The 27212-nt window shown below is 39.7% G+C and overlaps 1 protein-coding gene across 2 annotated transcripts; it reads right to left on the bottom strand.

Moving 5' to 3' along the window:
* Nucleotides 1-1510: 1510 nt before the first annotated feature.
* LOC117288355 (transient receptor potential cation channel subfamily M member 2-like) lies at nt 1511-25897 on the bottom strand. 2 transcript variants are annotated; one of them, XM_033769184.1, is made up of 33 exons: nt 25787-25897; nt 24482-24693; nt 24171-24265; nt 23870-24056; nt 23288-23468; nt 22652-22818; nt 21026-21206; nt 20120-20321; nt 19445-19647; nt 18113-18213; nt 17356-17490; nt 16636-16686; nt 16215-16440; nt 15487-15700; nt 15014-15239; nt 14761-14874; nt 13964-14097; nt 13449-13599; nt 12972-13100; nt 12373-12621; nt 10888-11062; nt 10451-10604; nt 8780-8973; nt 8275-8407; nt 7780-7906; nt 7387-7495; nt 6163-6317; nt 5105-5301; nt 4773-4859; nt 4386-4491; nt 3170-3313; nt 2478-2591; nt 1511-1735 (listed from the first exon to the last, which is right to left on the bottom strand). In XM_033769184.1, exons 2-33 carry the CDS (start codon nt 24638-24640, stop codon nt 1619-1621), a joined length of 4917 nt encoding a protein of 1638 aa, XP_033625075.1. In that variant the 5' UTR covers nt 24641-24693; nt 25787-25897; the 3' UTR covers nt 1511-1618. The 2 variants fall into 2 exon arrangements, with proteins under 2 accessions (XP_033625075.1, XP_033625076.1); XM_033769185.1 differs by lacking the exons at nt 22652-22818; nt 23288-23468; nt 23870-24056; ... (1 more) ...; nt 24482-24693; nt 25787-25897 and adding an exon at nt 21762-21830.
* Nucleotides 25898-27212: the final 1315 nt, after the last annotated feature.

Genomic DNA, 27212 nt, shown 5'->3' on the forward strand with positions numbered 1-27212 from the left:
AATCATCTTAAGTTTGTCGATATATATAACAGTTACATAAACATCATCTTTTGCTTTAAACTGAATTCTGGAAACAAACATTTCTCACAATAACTATCTCAGTTGACAGTAAACTCCGAGCATAATCAAAGTTTGTTGGGGATAAACATAATTATTTGTTGTGTGTCATGCACTGTTAACTCCATACTTTCCTTGAGTAATTTTGGGACCCAACCCAAGATAATACAAACTCTACAAGTTGGAACAAAATGTGGAACAATTCTTGTCCAACTGTCGTGGTGACTGCTTTACTTATTTCAAGAAGTCTCAAGGTGTCATCAAGAAAATTCCAAAATCGAGAAAAATCCTTATAAATGACACATCTGCTGTAAAAAATAGTAATTATTTACAAAATTATTTTGCTTTTTTCTAAAAAAGATTAAAGATAAGTTGTCTTTAGAAAAATAAGTAGAAAGTTTCACACGAAAAAAAGAAGAAAATAATACTTATGAAACTTACTATATAAATATTCAGCATTTTTAAGTTAATATTCTTACACACATCACACAATTTGAAAGACAAGATGTTTGATATTTAGTTACATTTTGAGCTTCCGGCTTTAGCCAATCAAGGCCACTGTTTTAAATGATGATACCTACAGCAAACATTATTTTTTAGAATCTTAAGCAAAAATACTGATATAAAATATTTGCAAACTACGATTAAAAAATACTTGCCTAATAAATTTTTCTTTTTTTTCAACACACTTTGATTTAAAAAACAGCTAAAAACCGTGGAATGTTACTCATGGATGATTAGGTAAATTTATTCAATTTTGTGTACAATATACAAATGAGGTCAAATAATTTAAGGCACTATTTCTTTTTAGCAGTTTCAACATTTTTTAGCAGTCTGAAAGACACATTGTGAATGTGGTTTGCACAAAAAACGACTCATGAAAACATGACTAAATAAGGCCAATTGTTTTGAATTTTCAGTAAAGCACAAACTTTGCCCTTAGAAAAGGCCAAACATATACAAAGACATATAATGTACAGATTTCAGTATTATTACTGAATAAACAAAATCCCCAGAACTTTTAGCATTCCCGAATGAAATTGACGGATTGTTAAAACGAGACCTGCAACCCTCAAAAACGCTAAGTCACTGGCCTGACAAGATGCTTGGTAATATATAACCATCAACTTCCCCAAGTCCTCTATCAATCCTTGGGGATTTGTTCTCCTTTATGGAGCAACAGGGTGGGGATGTCAGATTTTGTAAGGCAATATTTTAGAAAACAGAGGTGGGGGGGAGGGATAATTTCCCCAGCTTTTGATTTGTCCTTTGAATTTCACTACATTGAGGTAGGGGGGTACGGGTAGGGGTGGTGGGGACTGGGGCATATTTATTATACTGAACCCCATTGAGGCAGATAGAGTGTTGGGGTTGGGTGTGGATGGGGGTTGGGTGTGGATGGGGGCTGGCTGGGGAGGGGGGGCTGGTGGGATACTTGATGGATTAGGGGAGGGTGGCGGTTGGGTGGCGGTTGGGTGGGGTTGGGTGTGTGAAGATGGGTGGGGATGTTTTTGTGTCAATCAGAGGGGACTAGGAAGGTAGGGAGAAAATGATGCGACTTCTAGAAGGCAGCATTGTGTAACTGGGCAACCTTCCTCAGCATTGCTTGGTGACTCGCAAATAGAGGAATCTTAGAGCTGACTCGTTGCCATCGAACACCCTGAGCGTCATCACCAGCCTGTCAAATAAGAGCATTGATCGATCGCTTAAGAAACCAAGTCAAGTCAACAGCCCTCAGCCTTGATTTTATAGAGGTAAGAATCATTTAATGTGCAGCAATTTGAGCGGTGATGTCACAATACAAATCACCATGGCAATATCTAAAACTAATCTTAAGATACATATATCTAAAATGTTAAATGAAATTGAGCCCTGCGCTACCAAGTATATACATGCAATTATTGTCCACATTAAAAAAAACATTCAATTTCCGACGTCAAAGAGGTAAATGGACAATAATGTACAAATTGCATAGACAACATACATAGTGTTATGACCTTGATTCGAACCCACACCCTGATGACTAAAGCCTGGTTCATACTTTTTGCGAATGAGAATGACAATATTGGAATGCGCTGTCTTTCCAATTGTGGCGCAAGAAAATTTTCTATGAAGCGTTCGCAGAAAACATGAACCAGGCTTCAGCCACCAGACTTGAGTCCAGAGCACAAACTTGATTTTACATAAATGCAGCATTTCTGATAATAGAATAGAACAGAATCGAAGTATTATTTGTTTCTACACTGACAACAAGAAGCCATATTAACACTGTACAACAATTCGCAACATTACATACACAACAAGGCAATACATATGAAAAAAGGCTAATGTATACTTACAATAATAGAATTTGAATTTAGTTGTTTTGGACCATCATGTTACTATATCTTTGAAAGGAAAGAATGAAATGATGCACTCACCTCTAATTCTAGTACACCAACTGAGGTTCCGCCTTCATCATGGAAGTTCATGGCCACGGTCTCCATCCACGCATTGTCCGTATTCCGGGGATCATCAACGTACCCTTTGTAGATCTGAGACCACAGATTTCGAAAATTGAAAGAAAAAGGTGATTAGCGCTCTCACTTGACCTTTGACATACATGTAAGTGATTACGAGTTCTGCTAGTAAAAAATAAAAACACAAAGAATCTTGGTGCCTGTTATTTCCTGACAAAATCAATAAAAGTTTGTAACCCTTAAGAATGATGTCCGCCCCTTTCAATACAATAACCCTTCTAGTATTTGTTATTGGCCAACCAATTGAAACCATTCAACTTAACAGGTTTTGTTTGGTGCCACTTCTCTGCACAGAATTATACCCATAATGCATTCACCACATATCATGAATGGATGGGTTGGACAGTAGGAGTGTCAAATGTGTACTGTGAAGATGCATTAACCACATGGTATCACATTAACAAATATAAAGGGTGATATTGAATCGTCAGATAGTAGGAGGGTTGACTGTGTACTGTGAAAATGTATTCACAGTGGGTGATATTGAATGGTCAGACAGTAGGCAGGTTGTTTGTATAGATTCATTTACAAAGGATAATAATGAATGGTCAAATAGTAGGAGGGTTGACTACTAGAACCTTGACCCTTCTTACCTCCACACCATGTTTAAATAGATCGTCAATCTTCTTTAATATTGCCTCAATCTCTTCTGGTGTTTTCTCCATTGATCCAAGAGCTTCTTCGCTGAACTCTCTCTTGAGTGTGGCACTAACAACATCTCCTGGTTCAACCATACCCTGAACAAAATCAGTGTTTTGAATTTTATTTATGAGAGATTGCCTTTTACTACAAGGCCATAGACGACCACTGCAAGGATAGGGCTTCACTTTTACCAATTGACCAAGATCAACTACCACCTAGGGGCACGTTGTCACAAACTCCTGGGGCTGAATCAGGGTTAACCCCCTTCACAGTCTGTAATGATGTAGGCATGGGTGTCATCCACTAGGAGACACCTACTCCTAGGGCTGAAACAGGGTTACCCCCTTCACAGTCTGTAAGGATGTAAGCATGGGTATCATCCACTAGGAGCCACCTACTGCTGGGGCTGAAACAGGGTTACCTCCTTCACAGTCTGTAATGATGTAGGCATAGGTATCATCCACTAGGAGCCACCTACTCCTGGGGCTGAAACAGGGTTACCTCCTTCACAGTCTGTAAGGATGTAGGCATAGGTATCATCCACTAGGAGCCACCTACTCCTGGGGCTGAAACAGGGTTACCCCCTTCACAGTCTGTAAAGGATGTAGGCATAAAGGCCCGGTCCCACTGCAGCAATAACGAGAACAATAACGATAACGACGCCAAGAGAACGCATTATATTGGTTGAATGAGCATGCGCATATTCTGCGTGGAGCAATTCAACCAACAGAACGCGTTCTCTTTGCGTTGTGATCGTTCTTGCTGCAGTGGGACCGGGCCTTAAGTGTCATCCACTGTACATGTAGGAGCCTGCAGCCGATATCACGAAACTGCACAAGTCAACTTGTGCAGCATTTCGTGAAATCGGCTGCAGGTTGGTAGAGCAGAATGCACTACCTCTTGAAGCAGAATGCACTACCTCTACCAAACTGGTTGAGTGCCTTGCTTAATAGCACAGGTGTCATGACTGGGATTCTAACCCACACTCTATGCAGCTGACAACACCAGTGAACTAGACCACTCAAGCTCAGGGTGAACAAAGTACCAACAAAGGACTATGGTAGAGATAGCTTTAAAACAAATAAAATCAAATGTAGAAAGTGACACCATTTTTCTATTTCCTACAATCAACTCTCACACCCGAGGCATTTTCCCTTCTCTCCTTACCCCTGGTATGGCCCACTGTTGATTATCCTTCCTCTGAATAGCGATGTACTCCAAAACCATCAATCCATTGTCTTCCATTTTCCTTCCATCGGACGTCTTTCTCCATCTGACAAAAATGTATTCATTATAATTCAATTTGAGTTTGAAAAAAGAAATATTGACTGGAGTGGGAGTTGAACCAAAAGCCTCCGGATTAATGTTACCCTTGCTCTACCGACTGAGCTATCTAGCCCTTTGTTGGCAGTCTAAGTATCTCCCAAAAGAGCTATCTCCATGGTTGTACCAGAAAGATTTCAACCATCATTGTCATTTCCTCAAAATAAAAACAACCCTGTTGAAGAAGATTTTGGTCCTGTAAGACTCTAGTGTCTTAGATTGTTGTTATACCTTGTGACGATTGGATCTGCAGCGTGGTTGGGTCCAAACCGACCCAGCAGTCCACGGCCGATCATTCCAGTACGACCTCGTGGATTTCTGTGGAGGTGATAAAGAAAGAACAGAGTGAAAGGACACGAAAAACAAAAACAGGAATTTAAATTTAAGTGGCAACTTGTGATCAAGCACATCATTGTACCAGACAATAATATTAAAATCGAACACGCAAAATGGCTCATTCAGCTTATAAATCACCATTTAATATTACGATCTATGATCCTTCCTTTAAGCTACCTCTCTGATACTCATTCCCATACCCTCCTCCTTGCCTCCCAAAGACTTACTGTGGTATACCATCCATGACTTTGTAGTGCCCTGAGAAGCTGCAACGGTCCACCTTAAGGTCCTTGTCGTACGTGTTGAAGTTCAAGACAGGTCTTTCATTCTTGTTGAACTGCAGGAGATCCTTATCTGCCCAGTGTGGCATGGCCAGAACACAGTCATGGGTGTAACTGATCGGCTTGTAACCGTGGTTATTATTCTAAAATGGGGATCAAAGGTCACAGCTTTAAAGGGAAGGTATACGCTCGGCAATCACTCTTAAAATGAATGGCAATACATTCTTAAGTTTGACAATCACTCTTAAAATGAATGGCAATACATTCTTAAGTTTGACAACCACTCTTAAAATGAATGGCAATACATTCTTAAGTTTGACAATCACTCTTAAAATGAATGGCAATACATTCTTAAGTTTGACAATCACTCTTGAAATTAATGCTAATAAAACTTGTATAAAAGTACATGCAGCAGCTTTCGACAGTAATTTGAGAATCAACTAACTTTGAAGTAATGTGGTGATGGAAAACATATCCGTTTTTAATCTCCAAAATTTGAATCTGGGAACTGTTACCCTCAGTATCATTTCTCAGATTACAGATTCCTATTGTTGGTTAGTTTTCTTGTACATAACCACTCCAGGTTTTCAGCAATATCTCAAAAACAGTACTAGCTTTGGAATGAAATTTGGAATGAAAATTTATAAAGGCTAGTTTTTATTTAATTATTTGAAATTATTTCATTTATTAATCTTACAGGTAAAAACACACTGATAAAAATAAACGATACAGAAAACAACGAAAAGAAGTTTGAAATGTAGCGCCCCTTTCTGGATTTTAGAAACAATTTAAATTAATGGGAATCAGGTTGATCTCCTGATGCAACAAATTAAGAAACAATGCATTACATTTAAAGACATAATATATAGTAACATGCTTTGAGAAAAAGTTACACATTTGTCAAATTATGAGACTGGTTCGAGCATCTGATTGAGGATAAGCTCGTAGTGGAAGATGATGCAAATTTAACATCTGTCAAGTTATTCTTCTTCTTGAGCACTAACCTCCCATGGGACTTTATCATCAGGTACAGGAAACCTTCGTATTGCTGTCCCTGGGTAGGGACTGGAACGAGCCTTTTGGTGCAGTGTAATGCCCAGCTCTTCCAGAGTCGTGGGAACTTTTCTCTCTTCAGGCTCATCATCAAAGTTATCTTCAGCTGCAAAGAAGAAAGTGGAATAATAATAATAAAATAATAATAATAACTAACTCACTAACTAACTGCAGTATCAGAGTCCAGCTTTCTCCAGAAGACGATCAGATACTACTCGCATTGTTGAGTTGAAACCTACGGTTCTTTTCAGAACTACTCCAACTCAATTAAAGATTATCATTACATGGTGTTACCTCAAAACTTACTATATTGTATTTCCATCATGCAAAGTTTCAAATCCTACTTAATAATAAAGATAATAATAACTAGTTCTTATTCACATTGCTTTAATCTTTCTAAGCTCCCTGGAGTATACAGCCCTGAGCTGCCAAGGCGCTCCTGTGGTTTTTTAGAGCAGCAATTATTGTAAAGCATCTTGCTCAAGGACACATGTGTCATGAACCAGATTCAAACCAACACTGTGATGCCTTAACCACCTGGACTTGAATTTGATGCTCTAAACCACTCCACCATGACATCCATAGTCAGGGCCTAATGTCATGTCCCTGCCTACCCTAGAATTCTTCACATTCTTCCATGCTGCAATCAGGGAGATTTTTTACAACAAACAGGGAGATATTTATAATAGCATTCAACATAATAGAAAACAAGTTTCCATAATCAGGGAGATTGTTAAATTTCTTCATCAGAACATGGGTAGATTGTTTACTTTTCAGGGAACTTGTTTCAGTGTTCTTATAGACCATGTGACCTTTGTTTACAATAAGTGGGACCTTGTACATTCTTTTGCTAGTCTGGCAGGCAAGATACTACACTGGTCATATGGGAAAGTTGACATTTTGTGTCATAATTTCCACATCAATCCAAGAGTTATGAAAGTAAAAGCTGGACCAGTTTTGAGATGTGCCCCCTTTCATCATATCAAAAGTGGATAAGAATTAGACAGTGCAATCTCCATAAAATATAAGATGTTATGTTTTCTTTCATTGGCTTGTGTACAAATCCTGCCTGCAGATAGAGTGGCTCTTTTGTGAACATGTGATGTCACAGGTCACGTCGCCAATATAAAGATCATACAGAAACGATTAAAGATGCAACACAATTATTTGCTCACCTAGTCTTGGTCTGATTTCCTTAAGCTCTGGTGGACTAGCTTTGACTCCTAACTGGTTTCCTTGAAGAGCCATAATCACCCAATCCATTGCTTGATTGGTTCGCTCCATCTTAAACAAAGAACAATTGTCAAACTTAGGTTTACAGCAGACTTTTTGGGGAGGGGGTTTAAGTCAAACTATACCTCTAGTTGTTGTAACCGTTTGATTGTATTAACTTTGTTTAAATGTAGATGTATACAATATAACTAACCTGTGGAAATTTCATTTCAAAAGGTAGTTGGGTTGTTTAAGATATTGCCAAAAATCTGCAGTCATGTTAACGCCAGACCTTAGACTTTTGTTCGGTTTCAACCCTAGCCTTCTTAGAAAGTTAGAACAGAATCTCATCTTACCTGGTCCTCCAGTCTATTCAATCTTTCCTCCATGGCCTTCTCACCAAGTAACCCTAAAGCTCTTGACGGCATCCCTGTCTCAGGATCGGCAAAGAGTTCATCCATCTTCCCAAGTAGATCCTCAACTCTGGAAAGAAACATTCACAATATCGGATTCATCCTCCAGGCAAAGATCAAAGGTAACAGAGGGCACAGATACCAAAATCACAACTTGTTTTCATATCAGATCATTTCTTGGTAATTTGAGGGAGTTTTTCCTATTTTAAAGTTTCAAAAGCATACTATGTATGAATATGAATAAATCAAGTCCTATCTCAGCCTCTTTCTACACTTTCATCCCGTTTGTACGGCAAAACAGCTCTTCTCTGTACTTGCTTTTTAAAAATGTAATTTTTCGAGTTATGTTGATTTGCCATGGATGGGCCGTTGTGGGAGCTGTCTAAGGTCTGAAGGTGTCAAAGTTGCTCTCCTTTATTGGTCAGAAAAAACGCTCACCTCTCTGAGGTTGATTTGACCTGGACGCTCATGTCTTCAGAAAGTCTCAGCTTTTCTTTGACAATGTACTCGTCGCTTTGGATCGTCTCCCACAAAACGATCTGTTTCACTTTACTTTGTGGAATTCTTTGCTCTGTGAAGAAATTAAAACATTTGAGACGTCATTTCCTTACATCAAAGTTAACCTGTTGGGTTTAGGGTTAAGGTACTACCATCAGTATTAATTAATGTCAAGCTTGTCAGTCACATGAAAATTAGCTCAGTGAACTTGTTTTGGTAGTTTCAAAGTTCTCTAACAATTTTAGCGGGAGAATAACAAAATTTACATAAAGAAGTTTAACATAAAGTTTGTCTGTCACGTGAAAAATCAGCTCAAATCACTCCCCCCCCCCCCAGTTCCAGATGTCAAATACATTTTCAATGGGAGAATGATGATTGGAAGTGCCCTTTGTAAAATGAAAACTGGCCTTGCATTCTCAAAATGAAACTCCCAGCTTGTACTTACTCATTTCTCCTGATCGGTACCTCAGGCAGACTTTACAGGTCTTTTGTATTATGAAGCGCCCCACCAAGAACACATGAGAGATGATTATGAATGGAGGGACAAAGGGCGGCCGAGTGAAATATTCCTGGACGAGATCGTAGCGTTGGAACCGCCAGTAGACGTCAGTGTTCTCTTGAATTGCCGAGAAGGTATAGCTGTGATTAAAGAAAAGACAACAGATACCAGTCAAGATCTGGTGACCTGTCACCATACATACATCTAATGTAGAGTGTTCAATGCCTTGTGTGTAACTTAACTAAATCTTGCACCAGACTATTTGGTACAGTAATATCAATACCTTTTAAGTAAATAGCAGATATGGTGCAGTGGTATCCCCAAAGTAAATAGCAGATATGGTGCAGTGGTATCCCCAAAGCAAATAGCAGATATGGTGCAGTGGTATCCCCAAAGCAAATAGCAGATATGGTGCAGTGGTATCCCCAAAGCAAATAGCAGATATGGTGCAGTGGTATCCCCAAAGTAAATAGCAGATATGGTGCAGTGGTATCCCCAAAGTAAATAGCAGATATGGTGCAGTGGTATCCCCAAAGCAAATAGCAGATATGGTGCAGTGGTATCCCCAAAGCAAATAGCAGATATGGTGCAGTGGTATCCCCAAAGCAAATAGCAGATATGGTGCAGTGGTATCCCCAAAGTAAATAGCAGATATGGTGCAGTGGTATCCCCAAAGCAAATAGCAGATATGGTGCAGTGGTATCCCCAAAGTAAATAGCAGATATGGTGCAGTGGTATCCCCAAAGCAAATAGCAGATATGGTGCAGTGGTATCCCCAAAGCAAATAGCAGATATGGTGCAGTGGTATCCCCAAAGTAAATAGCAGATATGGTGCAGTGGTATCCCCAAAATACTCCTTTTTTTCAACACACTATTTTCCTCTTGTACAGAAGTTCCCCCACCCCTAAAATCTTAACAAACTCCTGAGATTCCAAGCCCTATTAACAGGCATAGAACTTATCGCAACTACTCGGTACGTGAACAATAGACATGGAATGAGGTGCATGGTGGTCTGTCTAGCGATCAAATTTGATCACTAGCTAGACCAGCATGCACCTCAGTTGATAGTTTGCGCTTGCACAATGGTATTTGCGAAAAGGTCTATGATATTGGGTCATTGGGAAAAAAGTAGGACTATTTAATTGATATGGAAAGGTTTGTGGTAACACCATGTTATGACTATCTCTAATGAGTTGTTTTCAACTCGACGTTTCGATCAGTATGCTCTGCTTTCTCCAGAGGACGATCAGAGCATACTGATCGAAAGGTTGAAACTTTTCAAAACCATCCCAACTCATTAGAGATAGTCATTACATGGTGTTAGCGCAAACCTTTCCATATCGTATTTCCACCATGCAAAGTTTCAAATCCTACAATATTGAATTGAGTACAAGGGTTGACTTATGTACACATGGTGTACGCTTTTACATGGTTGCCCAGGTTGTATACTCCCCATGGAGCTGAGAAAGATTAAAAGGAATCTTGTATTGGCCCAATAGCCAGGGCACTAATGTAAAGCTCATTAATACGTTATTGTGAAATGCGCTAATAAGAATGATTGTTATTGTTAACTGTGCGAGACAATAGAATCTTCCCATAGAAGTAATGAACTCTGACCTGAACATAGCAATGAGTAGATTGAGTAGCAGGACATTGCTCATCATCATGTGCACTGCTAATAAAATGACTCCAACAGTGGATGTCCCAACGCAAGGGATTGTTCCCATAGCTGCAGCTTCTGTTGCATTAGCACCATAGCAGCCGACTGTGCCTACAATGAAGGCCAAACAAAGGCAAATTAGGCACAAATTATGCAAAACAATTTTCAATATTAATTTTTTGTTTTACCTATAAACACATGTACACCAATGTGTGCTAGCACTGTATACTCAGTACTTTTTACCCCATGCAAAACTGGCAGGGTCATGGTTATTGGATAAGACCTTCAACTCGGTCTTTTATCGCACGACCGCGACCCTGCCAGGTTTTAAACAGCCTTACTAGGGGCGAACTTGCATGAAAAACTAAAAATAAAAAGCTCTTGTATCTCGTACCTGCAATATCTTCCAAAAACAGTTCGCCGAAGATTTGAAAGTAAGACTTGTAGACAACCCCAAAGAAGATATCCCCAAATGATGTGCTGTTAGGGTTGAGGATTGCTTGAGAGGCAATGCCGTACGCCAACATAAACACAAACAGGATGCACAGGAAGAAGGACAAGTCAATCATCTACAAAGATAGAGAAATAAAAAATGGAAAAGAAATTTGTAAAAATTGTATTCAATTTAGTTTTATATTTTTATGAGATATCGTCTTACATCACAAGGCTAGCTGGCCACTTCAAGTTGAGGGCTACACTTCGCTGATGTGACATGTTGCCACTTACTCCTGGGGCTGAAACAGGTGTTTATATCCCGCTTTGTGGCATTAAACAACTGAGATTCTATCTATATCCCCTATCTATTCGATTAGATCGTTTCCTCCTGGGCAGGATGCCAGTCCAATGCAGGTTACTCCTCAACTCACGCAGGTTCCTATTTCTAGTCCTGGGAGGAAAGAAACATAGTACCTTGCTCAAGGAAACAGGTATCGAGACTTAGGACAGGATTTTGACCAATGTCTGTAAACTACAGAACTAAAGTCTAACACGTCTCGGGCAAGACACCCCATAAAACTTTATAGTGTCACCTTTCTAACCATTACAAAAAAACCAAAAGGAAACTTCTCCCTACAGCTATGTACTACCCACTACTGACAAAAACACTCTTTCACTTGGCTGTTTCTTGGCCAACTCATAACTATGTTTGGTGCGGCCATTTTGTGTGCACACCTCGTCAATAGTTCGCCATCTGTTGCAAACGTTCTCGAACTTTGGCGGAATACCTGAACTCATTCCCGAAGTTGACTGAAAACCAAAACCATGGCAAAAGCTTGCAACATTTGAACCATGGAAAAAGCTTGCAACATTTGAACCATGGCAAAAGCTTGCAACATTTGAACCATGGCAAAAGCTTGCAACATTTGAACCATGGCAAAAGCTTGCAACATTTGAACCATGGCAAAAGCTTGCAACATTTGAACCATGGCAAAAGCTTGCAACATTTGAACCATGGCAAAAGCTTGCAACATTTGAACCATGGCAAAAGTTTGCAACATTTGCACAAGCGGGATGCACCACTTGGAGCAAGTTCGAGTGTGCACAATGGTTAACTAAAGGTTGACCATTTTGACTCGAACCCAGGCTGGTCGACCATTGGTTGACTACTGTGGTCGACCATTTGGAACCAGCCTCAAGCCCATGGTTTCTTCACTGGTCCACACAGCATGTTCCATTCTAACATGTGTTAAGCGCAGAAGGGAACCAGTGACACTTTAGCGAAAAGGTGGAAGGTTGACTAGACTACCAACGAGTCGTTTGGGTGAGTACGTCACTGCGCATGTGCGTTGCTAGTCTGTGGTCGACCACTGGTGGACTAAATGTGCGCACTCGAACTTGCTCTTGGTTTATGCAGTAACTCTTCTGTAACACTTCCACATACCATTCGTTGGATCATGATCAGCTTTGGTCCAAGATTCTTATGGATGGAAAAAATCTGGAGGACTCGAACGTAGAAGATGACCAAGTCAATGGCCAGGATGATCCGGGCAGCGTCCAAGGTTTCTTGATTGAAGCGTAGGGATACTCCGATGCTAAATACCACCAGGGTGGATAGATCCACTATGTTCCAATACTCTGAGATCCAATACATGAACCGGATCCGCCAGCTGTTTGACTCACCCTGGGCGACCTGGTCAGGAAATCAAACAAAAAGACATATTAAACTTAGGCCATGTCCAAATAGATTGTATCAAGTAACCCCTTTGTTGTTGTATGGAAGTGGCTATATTGTAGGGCAGACCGTATGTTCCTCTAAATGCATACATCAATGAAGCACACAGCGATCTCGGTTTGATTTTCATGACGGCACACCCACGCATATGTAAACGCACACAGACACCATGTTGCGGGCAGGTATTTGAATACTAACGTGATATTCCATACGGTCCATAGACACAATCAGCAACTGAAGCCAAGTGATTCATAGTGGGTATACAATGCATGGATGAAATTCAAGGCCTAATTGTGGTCCAAACTCACCTGTCTCAGCTCTTCCAGAAAGAGCGATATGACCCAAACGTACAAAGCAATCTCATAATTAGTCACTTCCATGGTGAACCGCATCATTATAATGTAACTGAACAGAACTAGGAAACAAAAGAACGACGCCTGAGGAAAAAAGAAGAAGAAATAGCTCATTAAAAAGAAGAAGCAATAGCCTCATGAAAAAGAAGAAATAGCCTCATGAAAAAAAAAACCTCATTAAAGGCACTGGACACTATTGGTAACAACTCAAAACAATTGATAGCATAAAAAACTAACTTGTTAAAGAGCAATGGAGAGCTGTTGATGGTAATAAAACATTATGAGGAACGGCTCAAAAAAACAAAAGACAAAACATGTACGATAACGTTGCTTTCGGAATAAATAAAATAAAGTGGCGCGTGTGACCTTGGCACTGAAAGGGCTGCAGGTAGAACCATACCAAGATTCTTCAATTATAAATTATTAACTCACCACGTTATGTCTGAAGGTAATAAGAGGAGAGTCATAGAACAGTGTGAATCGTTGCCACCAGACTAGTTCCTTGCCGCTGTCAATAATATCAATATCGGCTGTCTCTTCGTAATGGGCACCAATTTCTGCATCGTCATCCCCGTCACAAAGTCTTAATAATAAGATCAACATTCAAATTATTATTATTATTATTTATTCGGCCATTTCACAAAGTACAGCAACAATACCTGCATACAAAAACTTAGCAACAGGGAACAAATGAGGTTTTGTGATAATTCTTGTGTCTGAGCTGGAATGGAGTGTGCGATCAGGCTCAGGCATGCAACTCTTCAGCCAAAATAAGAGGAAACTTCAACAAACTTAGATTTCCAGTGCACAATGCTAAGCGCAAAGCCAATTGGATAACAAGTTTTTATAACGATGGATTTCTAGTTTATAAAACCTGGAAATCTGCAGAAGATTTGCTTGCCTGCAGGCTGGTATGGAGGGATAAGTTTTGAAGCTTGTCCTCTTACCGTGTTCTACTTGATGAGGAGCCAACCCCTGGACTAACATCCCTCATTGTTATGCTCTCTGGCTCGTCGTTAGTAACATGGACCACCTGCATGCCGTTATCCAGTTTGTTGCCCTCTAGATGAAACGGCAAAATCTGCCACGACGTGTAAAAAAAAGAGGTTACAAACAAAAAAATCAACGATAATTTTGGGGGTAAAAGCAGCCCTTCCTTTTGCTATGCAAGTTGAGTGTTGTTTATACAGATTTTTTTGGACCAACATGTCATCTTGAGGATTGCATGCATCCCGATGTGAGAATAAGAAGATGACATGTAACTTAAAGACAAGCAATAAATCTTCAACATTGTCAACGAAGGGTGCAAAATACTTAATCAATCTACTGATTCTGGGTTCAAGATTTTTATTTTACCTTTTAACTGGCTTGGAAATTGTATGAATTCCTTGCATGGCAGAGGTATGTTAATTGCTAAGTCAGCTTTGTTTAGTTGCAGGTTATTGTCAGTTCTTTATCATGAAAAAAAAAAAAATGTGAATTTCATAAAGCTGCTTAACAGAATTTTACATGTAAGTCGGTATTTCAAGTCCAAATAAGCAAACAGATATGAACCTACCACTTAATAGATGGAAATTTGCATCGGGATAAACAATATTAATTTTGGTTTTATATACACTAATGTGTCTTAGCACTGTATACTCAGTACTTCCCCGAGCTCTGTGGAAAAAAGAGAGCTCACGACTGAGTATACAGTGCTAATACACATCAGTGTGCGTGGGTAAAACTAAAAATAATAACCTACCACTTGTTCACTTTGTCTTGGCATATACATAGGTGCTTCTACTTCTTCAGATTCGTCTTCTCGGAAGATGACAGTTAAGGGGATGATCGGCGGACATAGCATGCACAGCCACAGCTAGTAGGAAAAGGAAATAAAAAACTGAATTACTCCTGACATCTTAAAGAATGTTTTATAATATGATATTTAAGGGTACTTTTATCATACAGTGAAACAGCAGCTCCTCCTTTAACTCAAGCTTTCCAAGGAGACTCACCAGCCAGTAATTGTTCTCATCAGACAGCTTGCCATTCCAGATCTCCGTCAGTAGATTCTGCACTCCAGAGTGGGCAATAAAGTTCCTGTTTTCAGCGTGTTTGGCCGTTGCCAGATTGGTGACGTTGCCCCATTCTTCTTGTTCTCTGACCAAAACGACCGAGGTCCGCTCAGGGTCATCATTGTAGCATTCATTCAGTACACCTATGGCTAGCTCCTCATACTCTCTGTGGAACAGATAGATTGCACATGGCGTCATTGTCCGCCATCTTTGTTGACAAACAATGGGAAAATGCACCATGTACACACTGTGAATGGCTATCAGACAATGAAAGCCTTTTGTGGTACACCGACAATGTTGCCATAAAATCAGTGTAAGTTCGTAACAACCCTGTGGCCCCTCCCCCAAATAAGAAAACATCGAATATATTTTTTAAAATCAATACGCAATAAAAAAAAAGTATGATGACTTACTCAGCATGCTTTCTCATTGCAGTACTCTGATCAACATCATCTTCCTTGCTTGCCAATGTCTTAAGAAACATCCCGGCACATAGAGCAGCTGCCATTGCGTCACTGCTCTCCTCCCAAAACATGTGCGCCATCTCGGAACGATTCTGCAGTACAGACAGCACGAAGAGCTCACGAACAGGGTTGACAAATCGGTCACTGAAGCTGTGACCAAAATCTGAAAGGAGTCACGAAATAAAAAGGGCATTTATTAGGCATTTTAATAGGAGTTGTATATGTTTGGTAATTGGAACCCACCATTTGTTTCAATAGTTGTAGGTAACATGTAAAAAATGTCATTTTGAAAGGTGGTAGTGCTATTGAGATATTGCTGAAAACGTGCAGTGGTTATATGTTCACCAAGGAAGAAGAGAAATGCAAAAAATGAAATACACAATCTGGGAAATGTTACTGTCAGTAACACTTCTCAGATTTAAAATTCTTGGGGATAAAAAGTGAAATCTTTTTCCAACTGCATTACTTGGAAAGTGAAAAGTTTCAAACACGCTTGATATTAGCAAGGTCTATAGACCGTGCAAGTCTTGCCCATATTCAACAATTTTCGGGACCACTTTGTTCCCATGTACATTGTTCCAACATGCGAGGAAACCAAATCCCGCATTCAAACAGGTCCTAATGTTTGTGTACGCGAAAGACTTGCAAGGTCTTTATTAGTCTTTATCTCTTCTTACCCTTGCGCCCAGTTTGAGTCTTTTTGCCCTGTCGTTTGGTGACCACGCCATTCTTCGTTGCTCCGGTTTCAAATGCCTCCTCGCCGGCGATGGTACCTTCTCCAAGTATCTCTTCTTCAGTCAGGAAATACTTGGTCGCGTTACGGATGTAGAGGGGCTCATAGGTGTCCATTGTCAACTCTTCAATCACTTTGCCAACGTCGATGAGTGTGAACTTCCGTGTAAACTATGTTAACAAAATGGCATAACTTCACACTAAATTGACTGAATTTAACCTGTAGGAGTAATTTAGTCAAGACATTTGGTCTTATCTCTACAACCAATAATATGTTCATGTTAATAAAATTGAGTTGGTGATAACTACTTGTGTTAAACAAAATCGACTTCAACTGTTTGTTACATAACACTTATTTAGTCTTACCTTTCCTCTGACTTTGTCAAGGAGCTCATAAATCAGAGTGTTGGGTTTAATCTAAAATGGGTAGAAAAAATACAAACAATTTTGAGTTAAATAAGTTTCAGAATTTTCAGTCGCTTTCTGTGAGTAATTTACCAGCTTCATGTTTACTCGTCCTAACTCGAGATATGATTAATCCTAGTGTTTCATGAAATCGGCTGCAGGGTCCCAGAGGTGGAAGGCTAGGAAAGATACCACTACGCCAACCCGATTACTTAACCGATCCAATTAGCCTTTTTGAGGTATGGCAGACAACCCGATTACTTAACCGATCCAATTAGCCTTTTTGAGGTATGGCAGACAACCCGATTACTTAACCGATCCAATTAGCCTTTTTGAGGTATGGCAGACGTGATAGGAGTGTACTGTTTGGTTTGGGTGCATGCACACAAATTTACCCAAACCTAATAGTGTTGTAGCATTGTGTCCGCCATATCTCAAAAAGGCTTATTGGTGAATTTTGGGAAGCTAGGCGTCAGCAGACTTACCAGGTAAATCCATTGTTCTTGGTAATGTGTGCTTACTCAGAACTACGTAAACAATGGCAATTTACCTGGCAAGTCTGCTGCCATCTAGCGTTCCAAAGTCTCTCATTAGAACGTTCTATTGAAATGCTCACTTCACACGCCAACACTAGAGAAAATTGGTCCTGAGATGTTAGAGAAAGGATCCAAACTTTCTTACCTCGTTGTAAAGAAGAGTAAGCTCCCTGACTGTTAAGTAATCCTTAAGGCTGACTCCGTTCTCCATGAATAACTTGACAAAGTCTACTTGGTTATTGGACAAGGCATAGTGCAAAGCAGCATCCAGCTCTCCTTTCTGTCAACAACAAGAAATATTAGTTGTGTCATTGTTGGTCCGCCAGAAGTATAAAAATAGGTAGGTTGTAAATAATTAAAGAGCGGGATTGTGTTGCACTTTGTTTCTTACACATACACCCATGCATTTAAACACAGGACTTTAATAAAAAGGAATCCAGTAAAGTAACATACCAGAGACTATTCTCAATTTGATTTTATGTACAAAACCAATTGGGATGTTGCTCAAAAAAATTAGTAAAGAAAATGTGAGAAAACAAGAGGTTTCCTCTGTTTCAGGATGGTCCAGTGTAACTTTCAAGCCCTACAGCTTGCCCAGTAGCTAGAAGCAGTATACCCTACATATTAGCAGAGGATACCACAGCAGTAGATATTAAAATTACATCAGGGTGAAGAATACTTGTTGTGTTTACCCTAACCCCAAGTTGTTGTGTTTACCCTAACCCCAATGCCGGTTGAGCAATATTTACTGATCAGACATACTTTCCTAGAAAACTTTGAAAAAAAAAAAAAAAAATCTTTCCATCAATTAATGCTCACATTTTATAAGGTCAATAAATGCTCACATTTTATTAGCACAACTTGAGTGACGGGACAATTCAAACCTGAGGACCCAAACTTACCTTCCAGTCTCTGTCTTCAATAAAGATTTCCCTCTTTGCGACATCAACACGATTCCAGATCAGTGCAAGTTGTAGCTGGTCCTGTACGTGACCTTTATTGGCTGTGGAATAAACACAACAAATATACCTTTACATGCTGGAGGGTTTCAGAAATTCCATGCTTTAAATCCCTCCAATACACTGGTACCCTCCAATACACTGGTACCCTCCAATACACTGGTACCCTCCAATACACTGGTACCCTCCAATACACTGGTACCCTCCAATACACTTGTACCCTCCAAAACACTGGTACCACAAAGTAACAAACCTTCCAGGCTAGCATTGGGTGCACCAGTTTCCTCTGATTGTACAGCTGGTACTATTTGGAACCCTCATATGTAGGCCTATTGTGTACTGTGGAATTAGTCTTAATTAAATTGTTCAACCAGTTTGCTTCCGAGGATGCAAAACTCTCTTAAAGGCAACACTCAGCGGTGCTCCCACAATCTGGCATTCAAGTGTTTGGCGTTGGTCATTTGAACGCGCCATGCATCTGAACTGAGCCACCATGGGTCATCATGCCGGTGTTTATATCCGGCTTTAATTAAGTGACTGATTATATTTCAGAATACCAGACCATTGCTCGTTACTCCCCAGCTACTGCACGGTACCCATTTGAGAAGCAATTATGTTAAAGTGTCTTGCTCAAGGACACAAGTATTATTTTATTTTTTATTTTATTTTATTTTAAATCTTCGGACATAATTCTTTGTTGGCAGGGGCCGTCCAGGGTAAGGCAAAAGTTTTAAAAACTGTCATCAAACCGATGTGCCCTCCCAAAGCGATGTGCCCTCCCAAAGCGATGTGCCCTCCCAAAGCGATGTGCCCTCCCAAAGCGATGTGCCCTCCCAAAGCGATGTGCCCTCCCAAAGCGATGTGCCCTCCCAAAGCGATGTGCCCTCCCAAAGCGATGTGCCCTCCCAAAGCGATGTGCCCTCTCAAAGCGATGTGCCCTCCCAAAGCGATGTGCCCTCCCAAAGCGATGTGCCCTCCCAAAGCGATGTGCCCTCCCAAAGCGATGTGCCCTCCCAAAGCGATGTGCCCTCCCAAAGTGATGTGCCCTCCCAAAGCGATGTGCCCTGTTTTGACTGACCAGGCCAGGATTCAAACAAAAATTCTGTACACTATAGAACAAGAGTCCACAGCCCTAAGCCATGAGACCTAAAGGACAAATTGGAACAATGATCAATGTGTCAAGCTAAAACAATGTATCTCGATTGGTTATACTGTTGTATTCCACTCAACAGAAGCAAGCACCTTGCGAAAAATTTAGCTTTGTGTGAGTTGTACCTTTTAATAGAGAATGCAAGATAGCACTGTCAATGTCAGCTTTGTCCGAGCCAGCTCCGAGCTCGTAGACGGTGATCAAGTGTCTTCTGTTCAACATCTCCTTGATGCGGGTCAGATGAGTGTCTAGCTCAGCATCACCAAACTCCTTAGAGAGCATGGCCGCAAGACGGACTGACAGAGAGTCACTTATTACCGTTCGTTTTCTATCATCAAGAAAAGTTAAGACAAGAGAACAGTGTCATACTCATTAAAAACTACAGATCTTTGTAGAAGTTCTGAAGGAAAATCATTTTTAAAACACGTATTTTTGTAAAAGAACCTGAAATCACGCAAAATATGGTTCAACATATGAATGGACATGAGCTAATTCATTTGAAACTTTAAACATTTATTATTCACTTGACTTTAGTATCCCCATTTCGGCCTTTACACCAATAAGTTATGACTGCCACACTACGTCAAATGAAGAAAAAACACAGGCATATAACTGGGCTAGAATTCAAACCCACAGCCTTTTAGAGCAATGTCTTACCAACTAGACCACCGAGATTGCCCAGTAGCTAGAGGCAGTTCGAAACCCTATATTTTTACCACCAGGTAATGCATGAGAAAAATTCCTACCGCTCTGACCTTTGAAATGTTCCCTAAGCACTGCAAGCATTCCATGACACTTACTCTTTACGGGTATTCCCTGCGCTATCCTTCCTTTTGCGTTCAACAACCGGCGCCCTCTGGAATGCAAATGCCAGGATATCAGCGGCTCTTCCTGATCCAGCTACTATAACAGCCGGGGTGCCGTTCATGAGAGCTTCATACACAGTGGCTATGGTGTTTGGTCCTCCTTCCACGACGACACACACCACAGGAACAGAGACATCTATACACAAAAAAGACAAATCAATTTGTCTTTAGTGGTTGATAAGAGAACTCTGAACATCTCAGAGGACTTTTTTTTAACGGAATAATACACAGTTCTTATATAGTGCTTTATTACACCCAGAATGGCTCAATGCGCTGATTTTATTATTAGGAATGCAGAGCTATATTCAAAATATAAGACACATACAAGTACATTTACATATCTAAAGTGTGCATGTAATGCTCTTATATTTTGAATATAGCTAAACCATTTTGAATATAGCTAAACCATTTTGAATATAGCTAAACCATTTTGAACATTAACCATTTGGTTTACAAGTCGCTGTGGAGCAATCTGCAGCCAACCATACCAGAGAGCAAGAACCTATTTCGCATTCAACATGGATCAAATTTCAAACCAGAGTCGTGGCAAGCTAAGTCTAAACTGTCAGATATTTTCTGTAACGGTTTCTTGATGCGTTAAACAGAAAAGTATTAATGAATAGAAATAAAAGAGGGGTGACTCACTCAAAAATAGATTTTTAAAACATTGCAGTGTCCCAGCCAAGCGATAAGACCTCTCCTTCAGCTCAAGGCCATGAGCCTGCCGGTTTGAAACGACAGCGTAAACACTTTGTCACCTCCTTTTTATTTCCCACTCAAAACCCTAGTTATCTGAGGGGTATATTAATAACCAGTACAAATCTAAGGCAGGCCACTCACTTGCAACACCAGACATTTTCTGATCTGAGATTTCTTTCTCCATCTTGCCTCGTAGTTTAATCTCCACCCCAAACTGTCCCTCTGTGCCGTTGTCCGCCAGGATGAAATGGGTGTGGTTGGGATCTAGCAGCACTCCCTTGGGGTGCTTGGTGTCCATACGATAGTCGGCAGGGTAACGTCCCTGTTGATTGCAAAAAAAGGGTGTTAATTGAATGCCATTCTGTTTTTATTGGTTTTGCTCTACACTGCTGTGTCCTGTGGAAACAAAAAAAATCGGAAAAGGGAGTTATGCAGTTTAAAATGAGATTAGTTAACAGATTTGTTATTTTAGTTACAACTTTTAATAAAATATGTCTTCACATTCACAGTTATTAGTTGGAAAACATGCATGCTGTAACAAAGCAAAATTGTTATGTAAAAGCAAATAATTTGTGCATAACTTCTCACATGCTGCCAACAAATTTTGGGTAAAAAAAGTACAGTTAAGCAGAGGCTCATGTTGAGTCTCACATCCCAATCCTGACAGTTCTCTCTCAAACAGATACCATGGATCTAAACTTCAGAAGCAGAAATACCTTCCGACCGGCCCAAACTGCTACTGAGCTTTGAACAGTTAGAATCATCATCACATGCAAACATTAAAAGAGGAAAAAAACAAACAAATAAACAAACAAACACGCAAACAATAAATATTAAATGCCATGCAAGTACAGCAACAAGAGGTCAAAGGTTCAACCTGAAAAGCACGGACACAGGTCTTTAAGTTGACCATGGCGTTGTCGAGGGTTGGTGCAGTTCACATCCTGAAAGTATGGGAAATAGGGCTAAACCAACACGGACTCAAAGATACACAGCACAATACAAAGAGAAAATTAAGTCAACATCTTGGATAACTTGGTACTCTTGGGTCAAAATTTCATGGAGTTGCTTCAGCAGAAAAGATCACTCAATTAAAGGGACGGTAACTACTTTGGTAACTACTCCAAAAATGAATAACCAAATCTTAGTTGGTAAGAAGCACCTGGTCAGCTATTGGTAATGTATACACATCTTAAGAAACGATTCCCATCTAAGGAATGTAGATTCAGAAAAAGGAATTCACACATGTTTTTTGGGACCGAGGTGGCTTCTTTATAGGGTCTATGTACCTTTTGTAGGACAAAAAATACAATGTCTACAGATTCACACTAAACTTACACAGTTTGAAGATATTGATAGTAGAAAGCTTCCCTGAAAATATTACTTGCTGAGGTGCTGTACTTTTTGAGAAATGAGTACAACAATGTCATGAAAATAATTTTCGTCTCAGTGATCATGAGACGAAAATGATTTCGGCATGTAAAAATGTATTTTCATTACATTGTTTTTACTCATTTCTCAAAAACTACAGCACCTTAGCAACTAATATTTTAAGGAGTGCTTTCTACTATCATTGTCTCTAAACGGTGTAAGTTTAATGTAAATCTGTGGACATTGTGGTTTGTAACAAAAAGTACCAAAATCCTTTAATGTTAGCCGTCATACCTCTATCATTACACAGCTCTGCCCTAGTGTAAATCACAAGGGGTTATCAGAATATAGGGTTAGAGGAATATTGAGTTGTCGGAATATAGATCAGTCACTTACCTTTTCATCAATGAGTCCATCCCGTTGGTCAATGGCTCCCCAGGATGCAAATCCAATGGCTACAACACTCCCTTGAGTTCCCCCTCCTAGCAGGGAATAATCCCTCACAGCTTCACCTACGTACTTCATGACCCCTGCATAAGTTCCTCCAGTTATGATCCACGCACCTTGAAAAGAAAAGAAAGTTTGTTCAGTTTCTGAAGCTATTTTATATGTGACCTTTCCTCCATTATGTGACTGGGAAAGCTACTGATACTATGTTCAAACACTTTAACACACTATACATGAATAGACACGCAACTTTCTAATTGCAAAAAGGAGGACATGGCTGATCACACTTTACTTTTGTACAGTGTTTGAAAAAGAAAGAGGAAAATCAGCCGAAAAGTTGCATGCCTGATAAGCACCCCCCTCCCCAAGAAACTGCAAAACTAAACAATGTAATACTAAAGTATCCGGAAAAACACACACAAAAATGCACACATAAAAATCAACTTGGTCCCAGAAGTTCAAATGCGCACAAGACTTGCGCAGTATTGTATCAACACCATACAAAACTTCAACCATCCATTTGTTGCCAACAGTTCTGTATCATCCTGACCCTCTTAAAGGCTGTACCCTTTGCTCCAGACATACCTGTGCTCAACGCAGCCTTCATCAATCCCTTTCTAAAGACGTTCTTCAGTTTGTTACTCATAGCGAAGTTCCTTGCACCACCCGTCACAGAGATGAGAAGTTTAGGGATGCCAAGATTCCAGTGTTCATTCATCAGATCCATTAACGTACGAGGATGAATGGAATGGTCCACTCGTACATACTATATCAAGAAAAAAACAAATAAACCAATAGATACAAATAATAACAAGTTCTTATAACGCATTTTACAATAACGGTGTCAATACGCTTTACATTAGTACCCTAGTCATTCGGCCAATAACATTCCTTTAATATTTCTCAGCTCACTGGGGAGTACAGCCCCGGGCAACCGTAGCGCTCCAAAGGCTTTTGTCTACACAATATCAACCTCTACCCTGGCAAGTACCCATACCCCTGGGGTGGAGAGAACAATTGTAGCTCAAGGACGCTCAATGACACAAGTGTCACAACAGGGATTTGAACCCAAACTCTGATGACTTAACCATCAGACTTTGAATTTGATGCTCTAAACCACTTTTAAGTAGTCTTTACAAGCATTGCTTCTTTGTCGATCTCACTAACCTTTCGGAATTTTGTGCTAGGACCAGCACCAGCAGCTCCTATGAACTCTATCTCTCCAAAGGCGTTGGTGGCGCTAGCATGGGTATGCGTCTCTACTCGCCACTTACTGTTTGGATCAGGATTCTTGAGGTAACGCTCATCGTGTTTTGACATCCGTTTACCGCACTGGCATATGGGATCTTCTGGTCTGGGTTTGGAAGAAAAAGAAATTATATACAATGTGAAAAATGTTCTATGCAATTGGAAGAAAAATACTTTACTCCACAAATTCTTCTAATGAAGGCTTACACAATATACTCACATCAGGTCTGGGTTCCTTTTGTTGAAAGGTGCTTTTGTGTAACGGATGCATTCTCGCATCTCGATGTTGTTTTGACGAATCCATGAGGAAGAATGCTGAAAGTCAACAGTATTTTAAATCGTCATTGAAAGAAAATCCGAACAAAGATATTGACAGAATAGGGAGACCGCAAACAAAGGGCTAGATTCAGAGGTCACTGTGTTGACAAGTTGAACTAGAGATAATGTAGTCAGGGTTTAAAAGTAAAAATATTTCCCAGTGTGATTGAATCACCGTTTAAAGATAAACCAGGATACAAGATTTGGACTCACTCTGTCACCACCCAAGTTGACTGAACTCCCAACAGACACTCTGCGCTTCCGTTGTTTCTTGACATTTGTCACTTTCTCTTTCTTGACGATATTGCTTGGGTTGACCTTGTTTTGATGAGCCTTCAAGTTGACTGTGCTAGTATGAGCTGAAACGGACATCTTGTCTCGGATGTTGACCTCAGTTCATTAGTAGTGCACTAAAACTCTTAAAACTAAAAAAATATAAAAATTATTGCCTTTTAATTTAAAGATTTCAAAATTAAGATAGTCTAGTTATACTCCTAGAATTCTGAGGTTCGTTCCGCTATTGACTCTGGAGACAATGGTGGAATGAACCTCACAATCATATTTCTAGGAATAGTCTCAAAACTAAAATGAGTAGGTCTATATTTATATTACATGATTTTACGGTGTGACTGTGATGTAGTGCAAATGGTGCTCCATCCGCAATCACCTCCATTGACCATGCACAAAAGAGTTTGGTCATTGCAGGGATAACTTTCCGTATGGCGCCACCACCTTTTCACTCATTTTTACAAAGAGGGATATCTCATTGTTGAGGTAAATTAGATACTATATTATTTCATATCGAATGAAAAAGTGGTGGCGCCATACGGAAGCTTTTCCCATTGTAGGAAGCTTTCTGTATCCTGTCAACACTTTTTCACAAAAGTAAATTCATGAATGAGATTCTATTTTTCTTTAATAACAAATGAAAAAGTGGACTGATGGCAGGATACGGAAACTTTAAAAAAACATCACAAAATCAAACAAATTCCTTTCTTCACTTGTGGTGGATGATGCAAACATTTTTCACTTTTCACTTCAGAGAAAGACAAACGTCAGTGACACTCCGTCTCAGTCAGTGTATCATGGAAAACGGAGAAAATGATTTCTTCATCCAAGCACGCACCACCACCTTTTTATTTAATATCATTCGTTATTTTTTTGTGTTCAACTTCAATTCAATCATGAAATAAATTGCTATAGATTATAGATAGGCCTAATTCTAATTTACTGAATGAGCCTGATATTCATTGAGTTTTTTTGATAATGAGGGCTCCAAAATCAATGTAGAGATAGTGGCAGGATTCGGAAATCTTTCCAGTTTCTAAAACGAAAACCACCTGTCACCCATCGTCAACTTGAAAGGGATCCACTTGAGAATTAAATGGGTCGGCCATTTTGTTTTCGTAAAATGGCAAGATAAAAAAAATAATGACCAAGTCACAAGTGTGGTTTGGAAAAACACGTTTTGTGAAATAAATTAATTACTTCAAGAAAAAAAAACAGGTAAAACCTTACCACTGAAACTCTTTCTACGCTGTCATGTTGCTTTCATTTTGTAAATAAAGGTGGAAACTCAAGAAGGAAGAAAACAGTTCGTGAAAAGCAAGGACGGGATAGTCCGATTGTTTTGCGCAGCAGCAATTTTTCTGATTGATTTGCGTTTGTGCTCACACCTGAGACAGCGATTGTCACTTTCTTCATTGTGGCGACGAGAATACAAAACGTAATGAGAGAATTACTGATGCACTGTGGGAGGCTCGGATCAAAGACTACGGTAACGTTGCCATAGCGTGTCCATGCGTCGAAAAATAAACTTGTGTGAGTCGGTTATGCAAAAAATAATGGTTAACTTGCCCGGCCGCTTGATTTACCATTCCAATTATTATGGTAAACATCATTTAAATCTTGCTTTAAACCTCGATCTTAAACAGTATCAGAAAATTTAACATTATTATTAATATGAGGGCCCATTTTTATTTAATAACGCATAATTTCTGGTAAAGTTATAAAACCGTTTGGTTCACTACTACTACGGGTACTACAATGCACGTGACTATGGAGGGACTCCCCTAATTGAAAGAAACATATCAATTCAATTCAATTAAAAAAACTTCTTTATTAATCATCCTTTGCAGGCAATTACAATAGCAGACCAACTCCATATAAGAATATTAAGAGAAATAAACAATTATACAATAACTTAAAAATATAAAGATTACTTGACAAATCGACAAGGCAGATTATGTACAAATGGATGAAACCACAGCAATTTAAATGGTCCCCGGTCCCATACGTTATCCCGGATTCGCCGGGTAGCCTACTGACCTAGAAACGGATCAGGCACCCGAGACCCGGATCAGGCACCCGAGACCCGGATCCGGTCAATTCTAACCCGGAACCAATGTGGACCCTTCTTTAATTAAAAATGATAAGTTAGTATATATACAGCTAGTGTTTTGTTTATTTAGTTAGTTATTCGGGATAGAAAACATCAAAAATGCACGCCAAAATACTTGAAATTATGGTAAAGGGCGTGAGGCATACCAAAATATAAAGAACAAACTGCAACTCGTAGGGATTGCCCAAAAGCGAACCAAATCACTATCCAAAGATGCAATCCCAAGATATAAACATATTGCAACAAAAAAGGGAACATTTTAGAAATAAAAACGAACCACTTAAAACGTTGGCAAGACTGGAGAGCATTAAAAACTACAAATTAATTATATTATTACAAATGTTTATGAGCATAATAACAAGGACGATAAGGCCAGAAATCCGGCAGAAAGTTTGTCACACATCCACACATCATTCAGAACTGTGACGTAAACGGTGTTTTTCAATAAGAACGAAGAGATCACCAATGAGCAAATTGACCACTGGTCACACGCGCAAACTTTATTAGGTCCTAGCTGTTCCTCGGCTGTTTGCTTATTTAACC

The sequence above is a fragment of the Asterias rubens genome, chromosome 3, assembly GCF_902459465.1.
Source record: "Asterias rubens chromosome 3, eAstRub1.3, whole genome shotgun sequence".
Classification (NCBI taxonomy): domain Eukaryota; kingdom Metazoa; phylum Echinodermata; class Asteroidea; order Forcipulatida; family Asteriidae; genus Asterias; species Asterias rubens.

What these genes read in the sequence shown, in the direction of transcription:
- LOC117288355 (XM_033769184.1), bottom strand. Translation starts at nt 24,640, where the DNA reads ATGTCCGTTTCAGCTCATACTAGCACAGTCAACTTGAAGGCTCATCAA. An exon ending in TGAATAGACTGGAGGACCAG is followed by an intron (nt 7,496 to 7,779) that starts GTAAGATGAGAT and finishes TCTTTGTTTAAG; the next exon opens with ATGGAGCGAACCAATCAAGC. An exon ending in AACAGTGGGCCATACCAGGG is followed by an intron (nt 3,314 to 4,385) that starts GTAAGGAGAGAA and finishes GATTTTGTTCAG; the next exon opens with GGTATGGTTGAACCAGGAGA.